General features: G+C 40.2%; 1 protein-coding gene across 3 annotated transcripts in view; it reads right to left on the bottom strand.

Annotated features, from left to right (window-relative positions):
- tenm4 (teneurin transmembrane protein 4) overlaps positions 1-18,035 on the bottom strand; it is a 113,994-nt gene that overhangs the window by 31,692 nt on the left and 64,267 nt on the right. For all 3 annotated transcript variants that reach the window (XM_055225874.1, XM_033977623.2, XM_055225875.1), the window contains 7 exons: positions 16,164-16,265; positions 15,401-15,595; positions 13,856-14,056; positions 11,338-11,523; positions 7,558-7,704; positions 6,560-6,776; positions 2,936-3,055 (listed from right to left, as the gene is read on the bottom strand). In XM_055225874.1, coding sequence (XP_055081849.1) covers positions 2,936-3,055; positions 6,560-6,776; positions 7,558-7,704; positions 11,338-11,523; positions 13,856-14,056; positions 15,401-15,595; positions 16,164-16,265 — 1,168 coding nt within the window. The remainder of the gene's footprint in view (positions 1-2,935; positions 3,056-6,559; positions 6,777-7,557; positions 7,705-11,337; positions 11,524-13,855; positions 14,057-15,400; positions 15,596-16,163; positions 16,266-18,035) is intronic.

The following is an 18,035-nucleotide window of genomic DNA, read 5'->3' as shown; positions in this document are numbered from 1 at the left end:
TCTAAAAGCCCTGCAATGCAACCCCATCTGCTCTTATGTTAAAGTGCCTCTCCCTCTGACCCGAATCAGTCTCAGTCTCTGGCACTTTCACGACTCCTGCATCGCCACTACAGCATACCTGCACCTGCGCTTGCCACTTTGCTTTAAGAGCCAATTAGCACCTGGTCACTGCTGCACTCCTGGGACAAGACCTCATCCTTATATAGAAAGAATGTTTGCTAAAATTACAGGTAGACATCTAGTCCAGAGAGCGTCTTGTGAACTGGGTAACCCCTCTCCGTTCGAGATGCTAAATTAAGAAGTTGTGGAGTTCACTTAAGGGTACATTTTAGCAAAAAAATACTATAAAAAATACCCCCAAAAACTCATGATTTAAACTAAAACTGCAACTAACTCTTCCTTTTCTGCTGTGGTCCATATAAATCCTTATAATCCCAATAAAATAATCAGTCAACAAATAGTATTCTCAGTTGACTAAGGCACCAATTAATCGACTAAACCCTACAGCCCTGATGGTTACAAACTAGTGCTCACCCACCCTTGAAGTTTTGCCCTTGGCCCTTGAGTAAAGAAAGTTTTAGTGGTGATATAGAGGTTGGGACCTGAGAAGGTTGAGATGGTGCGCCAGTGTAATGTCCTATTAGCCACGCATCTGCACCCAGTCAGTCTGAATGACACCTACAGGGCTGCGGCTATGCACAGTGAAAACACTAGTGGACACATAGCCATGGGCTGCGTGGCCAATCGATGAGGGGATTCACTGGCCGTTATCAATCATGACAACAGCCTTAAGCCATGTGACAAAACTTATTAAGCTAGCCACAACAGCTTTGTTTCTGCGAGCCTTTGGGGAATGTATCAAGCTTTAAGAGTTAACCCTGCCAATGAACTCACTCATACAAATTATATGCACTAATTTCCCATGTTACCACAGCTGTATTATATATTTATGAAGTAAATGTGGTGGACTAAAAGGTAATGTGAATCAAGGACAAAGAGATATGCATTGGGTAATTGCTGTTGTTGATGTTTGAGTGAGCAAGAGCACGCTAGAATTAGCTACCTATCAATTAGGACTTCACTTAGGCCCTTGTTCATTAGAGTGGCTTCAATTAGTGTTTGTCTATATGCTCTTGTAAACTAATTTGAGCCTAATGACACAGATGCCATCTTGGAAATGCACAACATAATGGAGAACATGCCTCTCTATCATTATTTAAGCATGTACATTTGATAGTTGCTTATCCACCAGTGTGAATACTCTACCAAAATAATACTGCTTCTGTTTTAGTAAGCATCAACATTACATTACTACAGTATAAAAGCTTGAAATTGTTTACCTTGCACGCACTGTTAATAACACAGTTTTGTTTTGTATGTAATTTCAATGATACATAAAAATTGTGTATAAGCATTATAATGATGACCAATAAAATCAACAAACTGAACAAAAATACTGGTTCGATGATAGACTAGAGATATTCCATAGATGTATTTGTTTATAGTGACAATAAGAAAGTGCCATATTACACCATAGAAACAAACTCTTTTGTTTATTAAAAAACTTTGTCGGACAGTGAAGAAGGGGTAATTTAAAAACTAAGACCTTTGGACAATAAAGAACACATCATAAAAATGAGTTGAGACAGCTTTCCCATTTCTAAGTGGCTGAACAGGTGCATTTCTGATTTCACGCTGCACTGAACCTGTTTACAGTGATTGCAGGGGAGTTGCAGAAGACTGGGCATGTTTACAGGGGAACCTGGGAGATGGAGTAGTGTTTACACATATGCTGGAAGGGAAAAGGGGTATGAAGCTTTGCAATCGAAAACGGACAGATGCATAAGAAAAATGAGACACGTATAAAGGCAAAGGGATCAAGACGGGGAAAGTCAGTGTGGAGGAAATGCCCCAAGACTCAAGGCTCAAGCAAAGCGCAGGAAATATGAAGTGCCCAGAAAGGAGCGTCTACGGTGCGGGAGGGGGAGATTAGATGAGGAAGAGCATGACGGGATGAAGAGCAGATGAAATAAGTGCGGAAAGGCCAGTTGATAAGGTGGAGATGAGAGATTTTTTGTAAAACCAGGACAGGGATAGGGGGCTGACAAGAAGATGGAAAGCATGAAGAGGAGCTGGAATCATCAGGATCAAACCGGCAGCACAGATGCAGGGCTTTTAAAGTCAGTGACTGATAAAAGTGTCAGGAGGAAGTGGGGCTTCCACAGCAAACAGCCATCCCTGCTGTGTTCTGACAGAGAGACTGGCTCTGCTGCAAGAACCAGCTCAAACAATAGGGATATGTAGTAGCAGAAAGATGACCAAGAAAAATGTATCTATAGCGAATACACAAAAGAATACAGCAATGCAAACACACTAAAACACATCTTTACATATACATTTTCACTATTGTTTTAGGTGCAGAAAATAAAGTATGGAAATAAAGCAAAAATGTGTATTGAGTTCAGGAAAGAAAATAAGTTTGAGTTGGAACCTTTGTTGTCAGTTTTCAAAATTAAAGTTCCTAGAATGACACCGCAGCTTCCCATTTCTGATTTAAACTTCAATGTTCCATTTTATTCTCTCGATCTTCAATTGTCAAATAAATAATGTCCATCTGCAGCGTGTTTCATATGCTCTGGGAGCCGCTCTGAATTGGCGTATTTTATTCTTTTCCCCTCCCTGTCGCTACTGAAGCATAACTTATGAGTGTACCAGAAGGGCTTTGTTTGATTTCACTGGGAATTGAGCCGAGAACTCCAAAATTGGACCAAATGAAAGCACAAAGCAGATCAATGATGGCACAGTTTGCAGTGGCAACAGTGTTTTTCCCTCTATCATTACAATTCAGCACATATAAACAATAGTATTTGACAATCATTTGAATATATGGTCCCTATCTGTGCATGTGTGTCTGGTTTTGGAGTGCGGCTCTTACCTCCCGTCCTGCCGGGTAATTGTGTATCCGAACGATGGGTTGTTGATGAAACTGATATTGACTCCAACCAGTGGCGTTCCATCAGAGGTTACAACTTGTCCTCGAATCACACAAGCATGACTGAAGAAAGAAAAACATAAGTGTTAAATTGGGTGGGCAAATTCAGATAAACCAAATTCTGTAGGTAGGTTTCTTTTTAAAATCATTGTTTACACCCATTATCTTATTTATAATGCCAAGAGTACATTGAAACAACAGCATAAACCTTGTTCCCATAGAAAAAATCTACACAGTTAAACAAGTAGAAAAGAAAACCTGCAGGGTTTCTCTGAGGTGTTTTCAATTCAGAACAGAAGGTAATGAGATAAGGAAGGTTTATTCTAGCAGCGCTCTAATTAAAAAAAAAAGTATTTATCTTTTTATTACGGAACACAAGAGAGCACAATAATAGGTCTGCAGATTGCGAGATGCGTTTGGTGGGTTATCAAGAGCCTGACAGATTTCCAGGCTCACATCAGTCGCGCAGAAGTCGCATAAATTAGATCTGATCTTCAGTGCCACCAATCAATAGTGGGAAGTTATCCAAATTCACCTCCTAATCTGGCTGCTCTGATGAGCTGGGACCTTGCTGTATCACATCCCTGTTGATGTGTTCTGCCCTCGTCATTAAACAGGACCCCCGCTCATGGTCAGTCGGCTATTCTGTAACCGTGTGCAAAAAGTTGGTCCCCTAACAAATGCCTTACTGCCACATCTTCATTAGACCATGGCTATTTTTAATACATTTGGGTCTTAAACACTGCCACAAACTGGAAACAATTAACACTAGCGTGTTAGTAGCTGCCCTCAGCATGTCCTTACCACAGGCAAGATCATTCACCCCACACTACCCTGGTCCCCAGAAACCCAGTTTTATGTTAATTAGGCTAGCTCTCCTTCAGAGGACCTTGGCTGTCCACTGCTGCAATGTAAACAAGAGTTGGTATTCTAAATTGCAGTGTGCTAACATAGATCTATCAGAGGAGCTTGACTTGGAATTATGACTACAGTTAACCCAGCTCTGGTATGGCAGTAGACTTTTAATCATTCTTGCTGACAGTTTATTTTAGAGACTTGTTTGAAGAGGCAATCATCCCTTTTCCACAGACCGAGCTGTGAAAGTGGAACTATCTCCTTCCTGCCTCTGTGAACCACATGCAGAGACAATTTCTCTCTGTCAAGACAAATGATTTAAATATTGACACCAAATACTGCCGAAAGAGCAGCAGAGGGTGCGTGAAGCATTGGCTGCAAAAGTCTCTATATGCAAAAGAATTTACAAAGTCAAACAGGACGCTCACTGACATTTCTCTGACTTAAACTTTTTTTCCCTGATGATCCACCAAGGGCAATAAGATTTAGCACACATTATCATACAAAATTAACTGGAGTAGGGAAACAGTATACTTTCCAATAATGTATTTTAAACTGTCTAGTATGTGCCTGTCTTTCTCTGAAACACAAGCACGCAAAAAGAGGACACTAAACGCACCTAATGTGACAAAAAAATAAAGGATTAGAGGGGAAAAATCAGGAAGTAAAATTCTCAGAACATTTCCAATAGACTTAAAAAAATTATGATGGGTTTTAATAAGCGGAAATACACGTTGCTGTATTTTGAGTTTTAAATATAATTCTGGAGGTCAATATAACCATTATTGACATGAATTACTACGTAGCTGATTACCTAGAGAGGGTTTTAAGATGGGCGGAACTGTTTGAATCCAACATCAAACATAAACAGTGAGTAACAACAACAAAGTGAAACCAAAAGCGTTTTTTTTTTGTTGTTTTTTTTAACCTATATCAATTTTTAACACCTGTATCATGCTCTTCCAGATGGATTTGTGTGGACACAGCCTCTGTTTACTATTCCACTCAGAGGACACTGCTCCAGCTCAGGCAGACCAGGGCAGAGTGCAGACGTTTTGTGCACAGTTTCATTCTGTGGCACCTCTGCAGCTTTGTGTAGTGGTAAACATGTGAAAATGGCGTGCTACATGTCTACTCGCATCAGGAAGTGGTTACGAGATCAATAAGACGCTGATCAGGTGACCAGAGCAGGAACTGGGGGAAAATGCTGAGGCACTGCTTGTAAGGCCTGGAGTACTGTCATATCTGTCAGTGGGAGGGGAAAGAATACCCAACATGAATAATAGATTAGCACTGGTATTTTTAGGGGGAGGCCTCAAACTCACAGCTCATCTATGAATTCTTGATTTTACTTATTTATGGAGCAGCATCTTCTGCGAAGACAAGGGGATTACTCACGCTGCTAGTCTGTCTGCCAGTTACATCTGAAAATGTTGAGTGGATCTTGAAAGCCAGAAAAATGTCAATGAGGGAAAATATCAAAACGTGTATTATAAAAGCTTTTTTCGAGTATCAGCTGGAACTAGTTTACTACTGCAGAGAGTTCACGAGGAGGTACATTACATCAGACACGGTTCAGTCTCATTCATTTTGATTGTACCATAACTAGCCACATTTGTGTGTCATCATTTTTGGTATAATGTCCACTGTGCACATGGTCTATTAGTCTTATTGGATTTAAACATTATATTATTGTCAAACTGTGATTTATAAATAAGATATCACAGAAGCATACTAAAATTGTGACTTCTTAAAGCATTTTAGAACATTACGGGACATAACTTTGAAGTCCTGCTGTGTAGTATGTTGTTTGGTTTATTTGCTATTATCTCTGAGAACAAAAAAAGAATTGTTTTTGTGTTCTGCCAAGATTAGAATATATCCATAAGCAAGTGGAATGCAAATAAGCTGACATAGTTGTGAGTGTTTAAAGATGAAAAGTGAACGAGACAAAGAAAAAAATGGTGAATCAGAGGGGACTATGACAGACGTGTTCTTGACATGAAAGCAGCTCACGTTGCAGGGCCAGGGTGTCACGAGCTGTGCCTCTGGGAGTGGGCCTCAGATGGATTACAGTAAAACTAATCACAATATGTGAATATAAGATGGGTTTTGGGCCTAAGAAAGCTCTGTGCTTTTTGCCACATTTGATATTTGTCCATCATCATCTGTCCATCATCCATCTCAGAGGACCTCACATTTTCTATCAAACTCAGCATCTTCCTATAGCTCGTCTTTACTTTGTTCCTATGCCTCATACTGATATGGTTAAGTAAAGGTATGCATACACTTTCACTCCAACCTGACAACCAGGAGCTGCATCAAGAGGCCAACACACATTTCAGGCTTTTTAAACTCAAGCACCACAGTGGCCTTGTCTAAATGAAAACCAAAATTTGTTTATTATCTGATTTCTGGTCCTTTAAGATTATTTAAATGACATGCAAACTGCAAAATCTATATAACTAAAAAAAAAAAGAATATATATATATTATATATATATATATATATATATATATATATATATATATATATATATATATATATATATATATATATATATATAATATATATATATATATTCAGGCAGACAATAGATATAGTTATAAAGTAAAAATACCCATTCACATTAAAAGTTTGCCTTTTGGGCAAAACAATACACAGCATATAAATTTGTTTTTCTGGTATCTGCTGCTAACATGGAGAACTCACCTGCCATCGAAGGGATTGGCTCCAGGAATGACATGGGTGCTGTCTTTGCCCACCAGAAAGTGAACGCGGTCATAGAACGTCTGCAGGTTGCTCTGTGCAGAGGACATCTGTGTCTCTTGGATAATGTCCAGGGGGTCCGGGGAGCCCACACACAGGGAGGTGGTGTGACAGCTCGACTGCAGACAGCAGTCAGGATCCATGCAGTCCACAAGGCCATCTGACAAGGGCAAACAAACCAAACTTATTCAACAAATAATACAGACTAGCACATTTAATGATCTTACATCTTCTTTCTTTCATGTGCTTGTTATGGTACAATTGATTATCAATTATGTTACACAATACAACAGAAAAGACACTCACTCTGCTCATGAGACTGCATCTAACTGCGTAAGACAAAAGAGTAAAAGAGCTGCTGTGCATTGCATTTTACTTTACTTAAGTAGGTCATAGGACTTCCTACCCTTTGCTTTCAGGGACCTATCTGGCCAGATGGGTGATAAAAATAAACCGTGCTGTCAGGAGTCAGTCAAATCCCCAACAGTGCCCCGTCTTGCTATAGAGCGCTTTGTGGTCCCTGCACTGTGATGGGAGACAAACAGCTTTGGCATAAATAAGGGATGCTAGTGCATAGCGCAGCCCAGAATGAGGTCTGCTAGAAAGGAAGTCACGTCTCCCTGCTGGCCTCTGGAGTGGCACACCCCCTGGCTGGCTCTGTGTGTGTGCCTGGCTCTGCTCGGGGCTAGTTTGAGGGCAGAGCAGCGACTTTCTCAGGGGGCCAGCACATTTTTGGGCTTAAGGCCTGCTTTTTAATAGAGGCCTCTTGTCCAGGTGACAGGCTGGAAGACATTCTTTACCTGTGTAAACTACTCTGTAGTGCAAAGCTGGACTGGCAGAGTTTGAAGCACAGAAGGACATTTTGTAGTCCAATCATGTCGATTTAGAGTCCTTGTTGATTGTTGTCACAGAGCACTGCTGTGTCTTGTTTGTAATTTTACCTCCATCGTTGTCCTTGACATCACTGCAGGCCGTTTCCATGGAGGTGTCACAGCCAGTGCCCCTCCATCCCAGCTGGCACACACAGTACCAGCCACTGTTTCCGAGAGTGCACCTACCATTTCCATTGCACAAACCTGGGCAACCCTCTGTTCAACAAAAAAACAAGGACAGAAATATCAGGAAAAAGACAACTCTAAAGCACCAATGTGACACAAACAAAAGATCTGCATAGGCGGTACATGGGCTGCTTTGATGACACCATTAGTTGATTAATTTGATACACCCTGTGTGAAGCTCCTAATATCCCTTTGCAGTTAAATCAGATAAGATGGATCTTCTGAATCAATAAGTGTTCATTACTCCAGCTCAATAGTCTCCTGTACACGTGATACAAAGGAGAAGCGAGTATATGGTGACATTCCAGCACATAAATAGATCTTTATTATGGGATTAAAATTTTCAAAATTAATTGTAATTGCAGTAATGTGCTAATGCTGAGTGCCATTATACTGCAGACATCAAGATACTTGTGAATAAAATCAAATCCATGAATCAATTACACAGAACATAATAGTGAAATGGAGGGCTATGGGGTCTGTGACCTGGGGGGAGGAGGCTGAAGACACTAGGGTGGTGCTCTACTGCTGTAGGGTTGTACAAAGGCACGTGATCAGAGGTGATCTGTTTTTTAAGTGTTAAACTGATCCAGAACCTCTCATATCTCTGCAGAGGCAGAGACCACCATCTCAAGATACTGAAAGCCCAAGTCTGTCAAACTTTATGTTGGTAAGCAAGCTGCTTTGATAGAGTGAAAGCTACGTTGATCCATTTTATCTGGCTAAAAAAGTGGAGCAGCTATGCCACTACTCTTACATCAGACATAGAGACTAGAAGCAGAACTATTTATTTAACAGTAAAGATGTAAAAGTAGAAGTACAACGAAATAAATATATCTAAAACCATAGACTAACTGACTACTTACCTAAACATCATTATATATTGTTACCTTCCCTCTAAAGTAACAATTAGGAAGAGGTGTTCAACCATGACAGCACTTTTTATCCAATGTATCCAAACACATTTTAAGAACAATTTCAGTGATCACAAAAGACTAATTTAAACATTTTTTGTCTGTTTTGTCTCTAGAGGCAAACATTTTAGGGTAAAATATTGAAGGGCTTCAATTGCATTTATAAACTGACCTTCTTTGTTCGAGTGCCTTAAAAGCTATTCCTAACAGTTAATGTTACGTCTCCTAAGACTTAAACTCTTGCCATTCTTTCATTTAGCAAAAGAACAAAACAACTTTAGTTTGACCAGTGGAGACGGATGATTAGTAAAGTGAATGTTTATTACAAGGATAAATACAGATCTGCTCACAGTTTGGCACCAGTTCGACTTAATTGGCTGGCTTTTCAGAGTGGAGCCCCTGCTGTGCTTTGCCCAAGCCTGTCTCAGACCGCTCCAAACGTGAAGCCGTGAGCGCTCGTATAGGCCTCCTCTGGCAACCACCGTCATGACAGGTGGTCCATTACGAAGGACACAAGGAGAGTGAGAGCAAGCGCTGGAGGCAGGCTGGACATGGCGCCTCCACCCCCTGTATTTGCCCAGCACCAACCAGACCATGAACTCTTTTAATTAGACAGGATGCGGCCTCAGCACCTATCAGACTCTGCTCACAGCTGCACACTCATCCATAATGCATAGGCCAGTTATGAAGCCCCCTTTACTAACACATCCCTATGGAGAGAGCAAGGCCACACACCAACCACATCACATCAAAAAGTTTACTCACCAGGTGTGAAAGTGCTAAGTGGAGATTACTGTGTGACAATATGGCAAAAAGTTGATGGGGTGGGAGGCATTAAAATGGCTTGTCTTGGGTAGCAAGGGGAGTGTCGTAGTGTCTGCATATGCTAATGTAGGGGAAGAGATGTGTGTGAGTGTGCATGATTTGTTAATGTTGGCTGGAGTGCCAATGGGACAAGGGTAAAAATAGAAGGAAAGGAGGAATGCCATACCTTTCACTACCTTATCCAGATAGTGAGCTTGGGAGATAAAAGACAAGACATATAAGGGAGGTTTTGAACAGTGCCACTTCCATGACAAGACAAGGCAAGGCAAGGTGTTAGTTGACGTTGCACAGAGGTAAAATAAAAAGTTCAATCATGAAACAGTATCATGCAATACAGAGAAAGGAATACACACAAAAAAAAAAAAATCATATGGACAAAGATGACAGAGACAGAACAACATTGAGACTGGAAATTACAAAAGGATGTAATAAAATGTAGAAATAACCAAGTGATTTATGAAGTTACCGTCTAGACAAAATTGCTATATAAAAGCAACAAGATTGATCCACTGCCTCCATGAAATCTCCTAAGTAATATAGTACCAGGGGTCATTGTGTTGAACAAAGGGCACTTTTAATCTCCAAACAGCTCTACCAATGATGAGGTCACCCGAGGCTTAGACAGTCAAAGTCGGACCTCCTGAGCGCCGCGGTATGTGGCCGATGCACAGCGCTATATGATGAAAATTGATTTAAATTGAGATCTTTGGCTTCTTAATGGATAACACCGAGGAATAGTCTTGTCGAGGGAGTGGGGATCTCAATATGGCACTTGTAAAAGGGTCATCAATAATGTAGGGCCGGCGTATAAAACATTCACAGTCTTGAGTCATGGCAGTATACGAGGAGAATACAGGGGAGGAAGCTCATCCTTATAGAAAAACACAATAAAGTTGTAAGACTTTGGATTGTATCGACCGGTGTAGTGTGAAGTGCTGAGACAGAGGGGATCCCTGGTCACTGTCCTGCTCTTTCTTCTGCTGCTGGAGCTGACCACTGCATAGTAATGAGTGTGCTACATAAGCAGTGTAAGGCTGCAGTAAAAATCTATAAAGCAATGATGAACACTACTTAGCGTGAAGGGCTTAAAATATCAAAACTGTTGAAGAATTTATAGCATCAAAGTGGTCATATCAACCAGCAAATATATATATATATATATATATATATATATAGATATATATATATATATATATATATATATATATATATATATATATTTATAGTGACATGCCGTTTAAATAATGTTATATTCCTTTATGCTTGAATTTTACGCTAAAATTAAAATGCACCAGGAAGGTTAAAGGATATTGTCATAAGTGTTATTTTTAATCTAAAATCTATGGGGGTAGAGATAATAATAATATCAATAATAATATAATAAGAAAAGTAGCATATTGGAGGTTCTTCCCACTCCTACTAGAATCTATTGCTCATTTATATATCAGCTTCTTTTCATTTTAAAACTTTCAGCATAAAAAAGTCTTTCAGTTTGGATTGTTGAAAGAAATTTCTACAAAAGGTATAAGAAAAACATTTATAATAAAGGACAAATGATACACAAGTTCATTTAAATGTGAGAATTGGAAATTAATTGAAAATGGAAAGGGAGTAAATAAAGAGATGTGGAAAAGGATGAGTAAAATGAAAGGACACCTTAGCACATTCCCACATTAAAATGCATGAAGTCAAGCCTCAGATCCTTCAGTAAACCTGTTCATGCTTTACTGAGTTGCACAAATTCAATTAAGCATGCTTTTCCCTCACACTTCTCCAACTGGACACTTCCCCTTATACACCCAGCGCTCCATACATAGGCAGGCAGACGGGCAGTCCGTGCCTTTGTCTCCCCCCGAATGCACAGACAGATGCGGCTACACCCGGACAGTCACAGACCCAAACAAAACCCCCTGTTCCCTCTTACCAATGGTGCAGTGCTCTCCATTCCAGCCAGGACTGCATTCACACTTGCCGTCCTTGCAAGTGCCATGTTCGTTGCAGCGAGGGTGACACGCCCTTTGGTCACACCCAGCACCCATCCAGCCCTCGTCGCATCGGCAGCTGCCCGACACACAAACGCCATGGCCACCACAGTCGGCTGCACAAATCTCTGTGGGAGACAGCGGACACAGAAAAGACAGAATAGGAGGGGGTCGAGGGGTAGAGGGAAGACGGGACATGGCAACAAGGGTAGAGAAAAGACAAATCCAGGAGTTATTGTCAAGGAAAGGCAGACACGCTCCACTACCTTGTCTGATGACAGCTGAAAAGAAATTCCATCACCTTATAAAGGCAATCCTTTTTGACAATACAAATCTAATAAGTCCATTACAAAGAAAAGACATGGGTTCGGGTATAGCCTTAGCAGACACATTTTCACTCGCTGTCCGCTCCTGTCTGTTCAGCAAAAAAGAGGCAGAGAAATTAAAACACAAAAAGAACCTGCACAGTCAACGGCTATAAATGCTTTCTCCCGGTTGGACATTTTATACATAAGTTACCATATGTTAAGATGATTACAACAGGCAAATGGTGAGCTAATGGAATGCAAAGGGTGTCCACTATTTCATGTAGATGAAAATGCTACATCTATTAAGCGCAGAGGGACTGGATATAGATCACAATGAAGTCTAGCTGACGCTTTTGTGTGGCAGTTAAAGAGGCTGTGATCGAGTTTGGTGGCATAGCCCTGCTAATGAAGTCAAGGGACCAAACAACCGACCAAAGCCCAAAGAAATGAAACACTGACAGACTACTTATGAATCTCAATGAAATGCTGACCTCTTTGTTAACCATTCCTTTATGAAATCCTAGCACTATGGGCATGGTGAGTAACAGCTATGCATTTTTCGATTATTAGCAAAGTCAATTCAAGTATGACTACAGGGGACTGCATCTTATAAGTCAATTACTGCCTATTTTTTCAAGGCAGAAATTAATTTTGAGTGGTGATTAAAGCCGCAATTCATAATATGCCAATTGTGGCTTATAAATGATTAGATTATCCTCCATCTCATTCCTCCCAGGACACCTGTCACAATGGCAGATTATTACTGAATAAAAGTATTTCTTACTTTCTTAAAATCAAATGACATAATGTAAATATAATTAATTATATTATTTTAAGGATTTGTAAAACTAATAACTAACAAATAATTATATACTGAATATTTTAATGACAAAAAGGCAGCTCATAAACAGGTCAGTATAATTGGTTAAATAATGAAATAAACTTAACTTAATAAACTATTAAAAATACTAAATGTTTGTAAATCTTAAGTGTTGTTAGTGTAAAAAGCTAAAGCAATGTCAACATTTCTGATTCTGACTCAGAGAAATCAAACCTGGATCAACCGTGGAGCCACTTTTACATGATGCAAAGACAGTTTTAACACAATGATAAAGATGCAATTATAGACCACTGGCAAAGATTCATTTTCCATGGGCAGTGAAGTCCATTATGAAAAATGCCCAGTCCCTATGACGCTTGTTAACATTTAGACTGAAGAGCCATGTAAACAAAAGTTTCTCGGAGCAGGCAAATGGTAATATAAAATCACAAATATTAAAGTGTATAAAGCCCCAGGCAAAGTTTTAAAGCTATTACTACCAACTATGCAGCACGCAGGTTGTGCAGTTTAGTTGTAAGCCACATGAGTAAAATGAGTCTGGATCTTAAATCTGACAGAGAGAGGGGATAAAACTTCATACAGTAAAAACAGTATTTCATTTTCTGTTCACTAATATACGAGGTGAGAGGTGTCCGGCTGCACGAGTCCACCACCAAGCTTAGTCCTGTATTAGACCCAGAACGCTTTACAATGAACGGGATAAAGGAGGATCAAGAGCTAACTCATCATCATTTACAGAGCTCTTTCTCTGAGCGGCAAACTTCCCATTTCCATCCGAATCCCTGGGATTACCTAATAGGTCATTGTGTCTGCTCGGAATACAATGGGATTCATGGATCTAAATAGCTGACGGTGTCTCCTGCTCATGAAAAATGCCCAGAATACAAATGAGGCAGGACAAAACAATGTATCAAACTCAAGCTGCTATATAGACATTGCTGCAGCAATCCTCCACAAAATCACACCTGCATAGCTAGCCGAGCTGAAGCAACAGTTTGAAATGGAATTGCACAGTTCCACATGTTTTACAGAGCTGTTGTATCATACACAATTTTATCATAGTCCTTAGTGTGCCAAGGGATTAAGGAATCTTTTCATCTTCTCACTATAGATGATGCTGCCATAAAGTGATATAAAAGTTATACTATTAGATTTAGGATTACTGTGTTTTGCAGTGTTTTACTTTTTTAGGCTGTCAGCCAAAGGGGAATGTATAGCTGGAGACTGATGCTATATTCTAAAAGTCATAATATGAAATGTTTTTGTTATAGCAGTAAAAGCAAATGCACATCTTTTGAACAGGCCTCTTACCAGTGCCACAGTCATGGCCTGTCCAGTTGGGATCGCAGCTGCAGGTGCCTGTGTCTGCCAGGAAGGCTCCGTGTCCAGAGCACTGGTCCATGCAGGACGCCCTGGGGCTCTCACATCCGGGACCGCCCCAGCCCACAAAGCAGTGGCACTCTCCCTGGACACACACCCCTCGGCCGGAGCATGTCGGGTCCAGGCAGTCCACTAAAGGGAATCCAAAAACACAAAAAGGTCACCTGCTGCCTTCTTTTGTCAAAGAGCTTGGTTCTATTTAAACCCAAGTGTCGTGGCCAGTGAAGGCTGCACCTGCTGATGGCTGAGGACCAGGAACTGAAAACATACTGAAAACAACATAAGGAGGTCCTTTAAAAGTGATTTTATAAAGATGCCAATTAAAAGACTGTTCACACTGTGCCTTATGGCACCAACCTCAGGTACTGCCCACGCTTCTGCTGGCACCACCCCATCACTTACAGACAAAATGACTGAAAAAGGTATTACATTAATCCCAGTTGAGACTGATGTATTCCACTGATTCTTGTATTTTTAAGGAAGTGGAAATCATACATTTTTAATTAGTTTATTTTTCTCTAGAATTATTTTGTGGCGTAGTTTACAGCATCAGTTTTTGTTTATTTTTATATTTTATTTTTTATAAATGTTTATAATGTTCCAAATCTGTCTGCCACAACCTTGTGTAGGAGGAGACAAGAGTTTTGTGGGTGCAGACACAAATAAAATGGTTCTTTGTATGATTGAATGGTCGTATAGTTCACACAGATGGCAAATGGGTGCCAAGTAAAAACAGTCTGGACACTATAAGCAGCCGGCCACACCATGGCACCTTGCCTTCACGAGTATAAAGGCCGTTAGAGTAAGACAAACAGGATCTCTAGCCTTTTAGCAGATGGCTTAGGCGCATGGCACAAAGATCAGAGGCTAACTGACAAGAAACTCTCTCCTGGCAATTAATCATTGAGGCTGAAGGTCGGATAGAAGAAAGGTAAAAATGTTAAAGGGTGCTCGTACACATTCCCCTCCACTTCTTATGGCTCAACACTCTCCCCCAAATAGAATAGGGGCCTATGGATGTCAGAAACGGTCATTTATCAAACTCCAAGGGTCCATTTTTCATCTTGAAATGAGAGCCTTCACCAAGTGACAAACACAATGGCTCTTTCAGTCTGGTCAAGCCTTATCCAGCATCATGCATGGGCAACACCAAATAAATCAACATATAATGTAGTTTTCTTTCCCATAAATGGACACTAAAGTTTTGGCACGGTTTCTTTTCTGCATGATTTATAAAGCAAAAGTCACCTGCATGCATATTGTGAAAAGGTTATGTTTTACTATATGACTCATTACAGAGGATGTCCTTCCTTTATTACGAGTTGGACTGGAACATAAGCCATAACAACTTAATAGCTGTTCTCATTATTGTTTGGGAAATGTCAAGCAATAACAAGTTATAATGTTTATAGCAACCATATTACAGACACTTTCACTAGTCTGGGACACATTATTGGGAGTTATTATGGCAGTCACCTTCTTCGCAGTTCTCTCCCTTGTAGCCTGGGTTGCAGATACAAGTCCCCACGATGCAGGTCCCATGGCCACTGCATGTGATGTCAATGCACTGGTTGGTGGGAACGTCACACTCTGAGCCCTTCCAGCCGCTGTGGCACATACAGCGACCTTTAAGGTATTGACCATTCCCACTGCACAGCACCGGACAGGCAGCTGTGAAAAGAGCAGACAGCACACATGCATTTGAATGGACTCTTCCAACCATAGCTTCAAAGGCTGTCTACGTATCACTAGGGTCAATGTGACAGTAGGGTCTCTACCATACTGTCAAATGTGGATCTTTTGTAGTTCTGAACAGAAAAATGGAAAGGTATTCTACTTAAAAGCTTAGAATATGACAACTTATCCAGAGTGTAATAATAGAGCATGTATAAGAGGACCATTATCCAATTAAAATACAGTACCAAGGACTGTCAGAACATTCTAACACTGGCAATGTTTTGACACTCATTTAAGTTTTAACGTATGGGTGGCTTTTGACTCTGTAGTCCAAAGTGAGGATAAAGAAAATCAATAACTACAACAAACAAAAGCAAATCTAGCAAAGAGAAAAAAGATCACCATTACAAAAGACAGAAATGAAAATTATAATCTTTTATATACAATTTGGGTATGAAAGGTTGATTTAACACCACATCATATCATGTAATAAACCATATGAGTAAACAGTTCATTTGTGTTTTTCAGTAAATAAGACATAGAAATATGGAGACTGACTCACCTCTTCCGCAGTCAGGCCCTTTGAATCCTAAAAAGCAGTGGCAGGTTCCAGCTACACAGTCACCATTTCCAAAGCAGTTACTTGGACAGTCGTCAATGGATTCTGCAAAAGGGTAAAAGGACGCTGATGAGTAACGCAGTCTGATAAACAATTTGCCTCCCACACATTTTCCCGCGGCTGATTCTGATTCCTAATGATACTGGTAAGAACATGATCCATTTCCATCGATATTTCTTTCCTGCAGCAAACCAATTTGAAATAAAGTTGTTTTTATTTAACAGAATTTCAAATGGCAACAATTATAAAAAGATAAAAACTTAATGAACAATTCTACATCTGTGCAGACTCTTCCTATTTGAGGTCCATCATGTAATAATATATTTCCTCTGATAAGCTGAGTGTATATGCATGTATAATACGTATTTAATATATGATACAGTGCTGTTTTTAGTGGAAACCTATTCAAACGCAAAGAGTTTCAGGAAACAGGTGATCGGCATTGCACTCTGAATTATTTCCTCTATTTATCCTTGTAACTAAGTCAGATATATTGGCAAAATAATTATTTCAGCTAGCGTATTCTGTCAGTAGTTTTTATGAAAAACTATAGTTCACAGACTTTTGAGGCTCTCACAGCAGCAGATTTGTGGAACATGACACTGAGTAAATTAAACCTGAAATGGTGCTGAAAAATATCCAATCTTGTCCAGTGCCTCGAGGCTGCGAAGCTCTGAGGCAAAACTTACTGAACAAAGAAGCTCCTATGCTCCACAAAGGACTGGAAACGTGAGCCTATCTGTGCTCTAGACAACAGTCCATCATGACTGAAGATAAAATTCAAATAAAGAGACAGGAAAAATATGCAGAAAAATTGCTGATGGTTCTATGGTTCTGCAGGCCTGGCTTTACTACCTAGTTTAAGGAAGACGGGAGATTTTGTCCTCCAGCACGGTGGAGGCAAATCAGCATTTTGGTCGTGTTGCGATGGTTTTCAACACAAACATCTATGAGGGCAGGGCTGTTTGGCTCAGAGTGAGAGGGGCTGCACAATGTGGGTATCTTCTTAGTTACACTGTGTGAATACATGTTATTAAAATTCCACTCAGTAAAACAATAATGCATGGGAAAGAGATATGAAAGCCATGGCTCATGTATATATTCTTACACAGCATAGTAGTTTATACTTAGTATAGAAAGACATGAAAGGACATACTGTTTCTATTTTCAAACACCATACAATTTCTACAAATTCATTGAACTGAGATAATCTTTCCTATGAAGTCCAGATTCAAGCGAACAACACACATATTTAAATTGACTGAAGGGAAGTGCAGAACTATTTCTGAAAGCTGACACGCTCGTTAGCCTGCGGTCTCCGATGTCTATTGCTTGTGTTTCCTCGGAGAGTAGGGGGGCCATGAATATCTTTTAGCCACACACTCGACATAGGCCAACGCATAAATCATGGATTCTACCAAGCTTCATTGAAATTCATTACCCTTCATATCAGGGGAGCCAACTATTGTGCAAGTCTCTCTACTTGGTGAGGACAGAGGAGCATGCAGTGGGCATTTTTAATCAGTGCCTTGGTGTGTTCTCAGAGGATGCTCAGTACCTATGAATGATGGCTGCTTGTGTGTACTGAGAGGCCTACAGAATGAGGTCTGTTATAGAATAAGACAGTGTGCCTCACATAAAGCCATGTGTGGGTTTGAGCATGTCTGGCTCTAGGAAGCACGGACAAATTGCTTTAAAGTCCAAAGAAATATCATCGACAGAATGGAATATACTGCCATGGAGGTACGAGTAATGAGGCTGGCATTACAGTGTATGTGGTGAAATCAGACAAACAGTAAAAAGCAAAAAATCAAG

Source organism: Periophthalmus magnuspinnatus, chromosome 13, assembly GCF_009829125.3.
Source record: "Periophthalmus magnuspinnatus isolate fPerMag1 chromosome 13, fPerMag1.2.pri, whole genome shotgun sequence".
Taxonomy (NCBI): Eukaryota; Metazoa; Chordata; class Actinopteri; order Gobiiformes; family Gobiidae; genus Periophthalmus; species Periophthalmus magnuspinnatus.
This window is presented reverse-complemented; position numbering and strand designations above follow the sequence as displayed.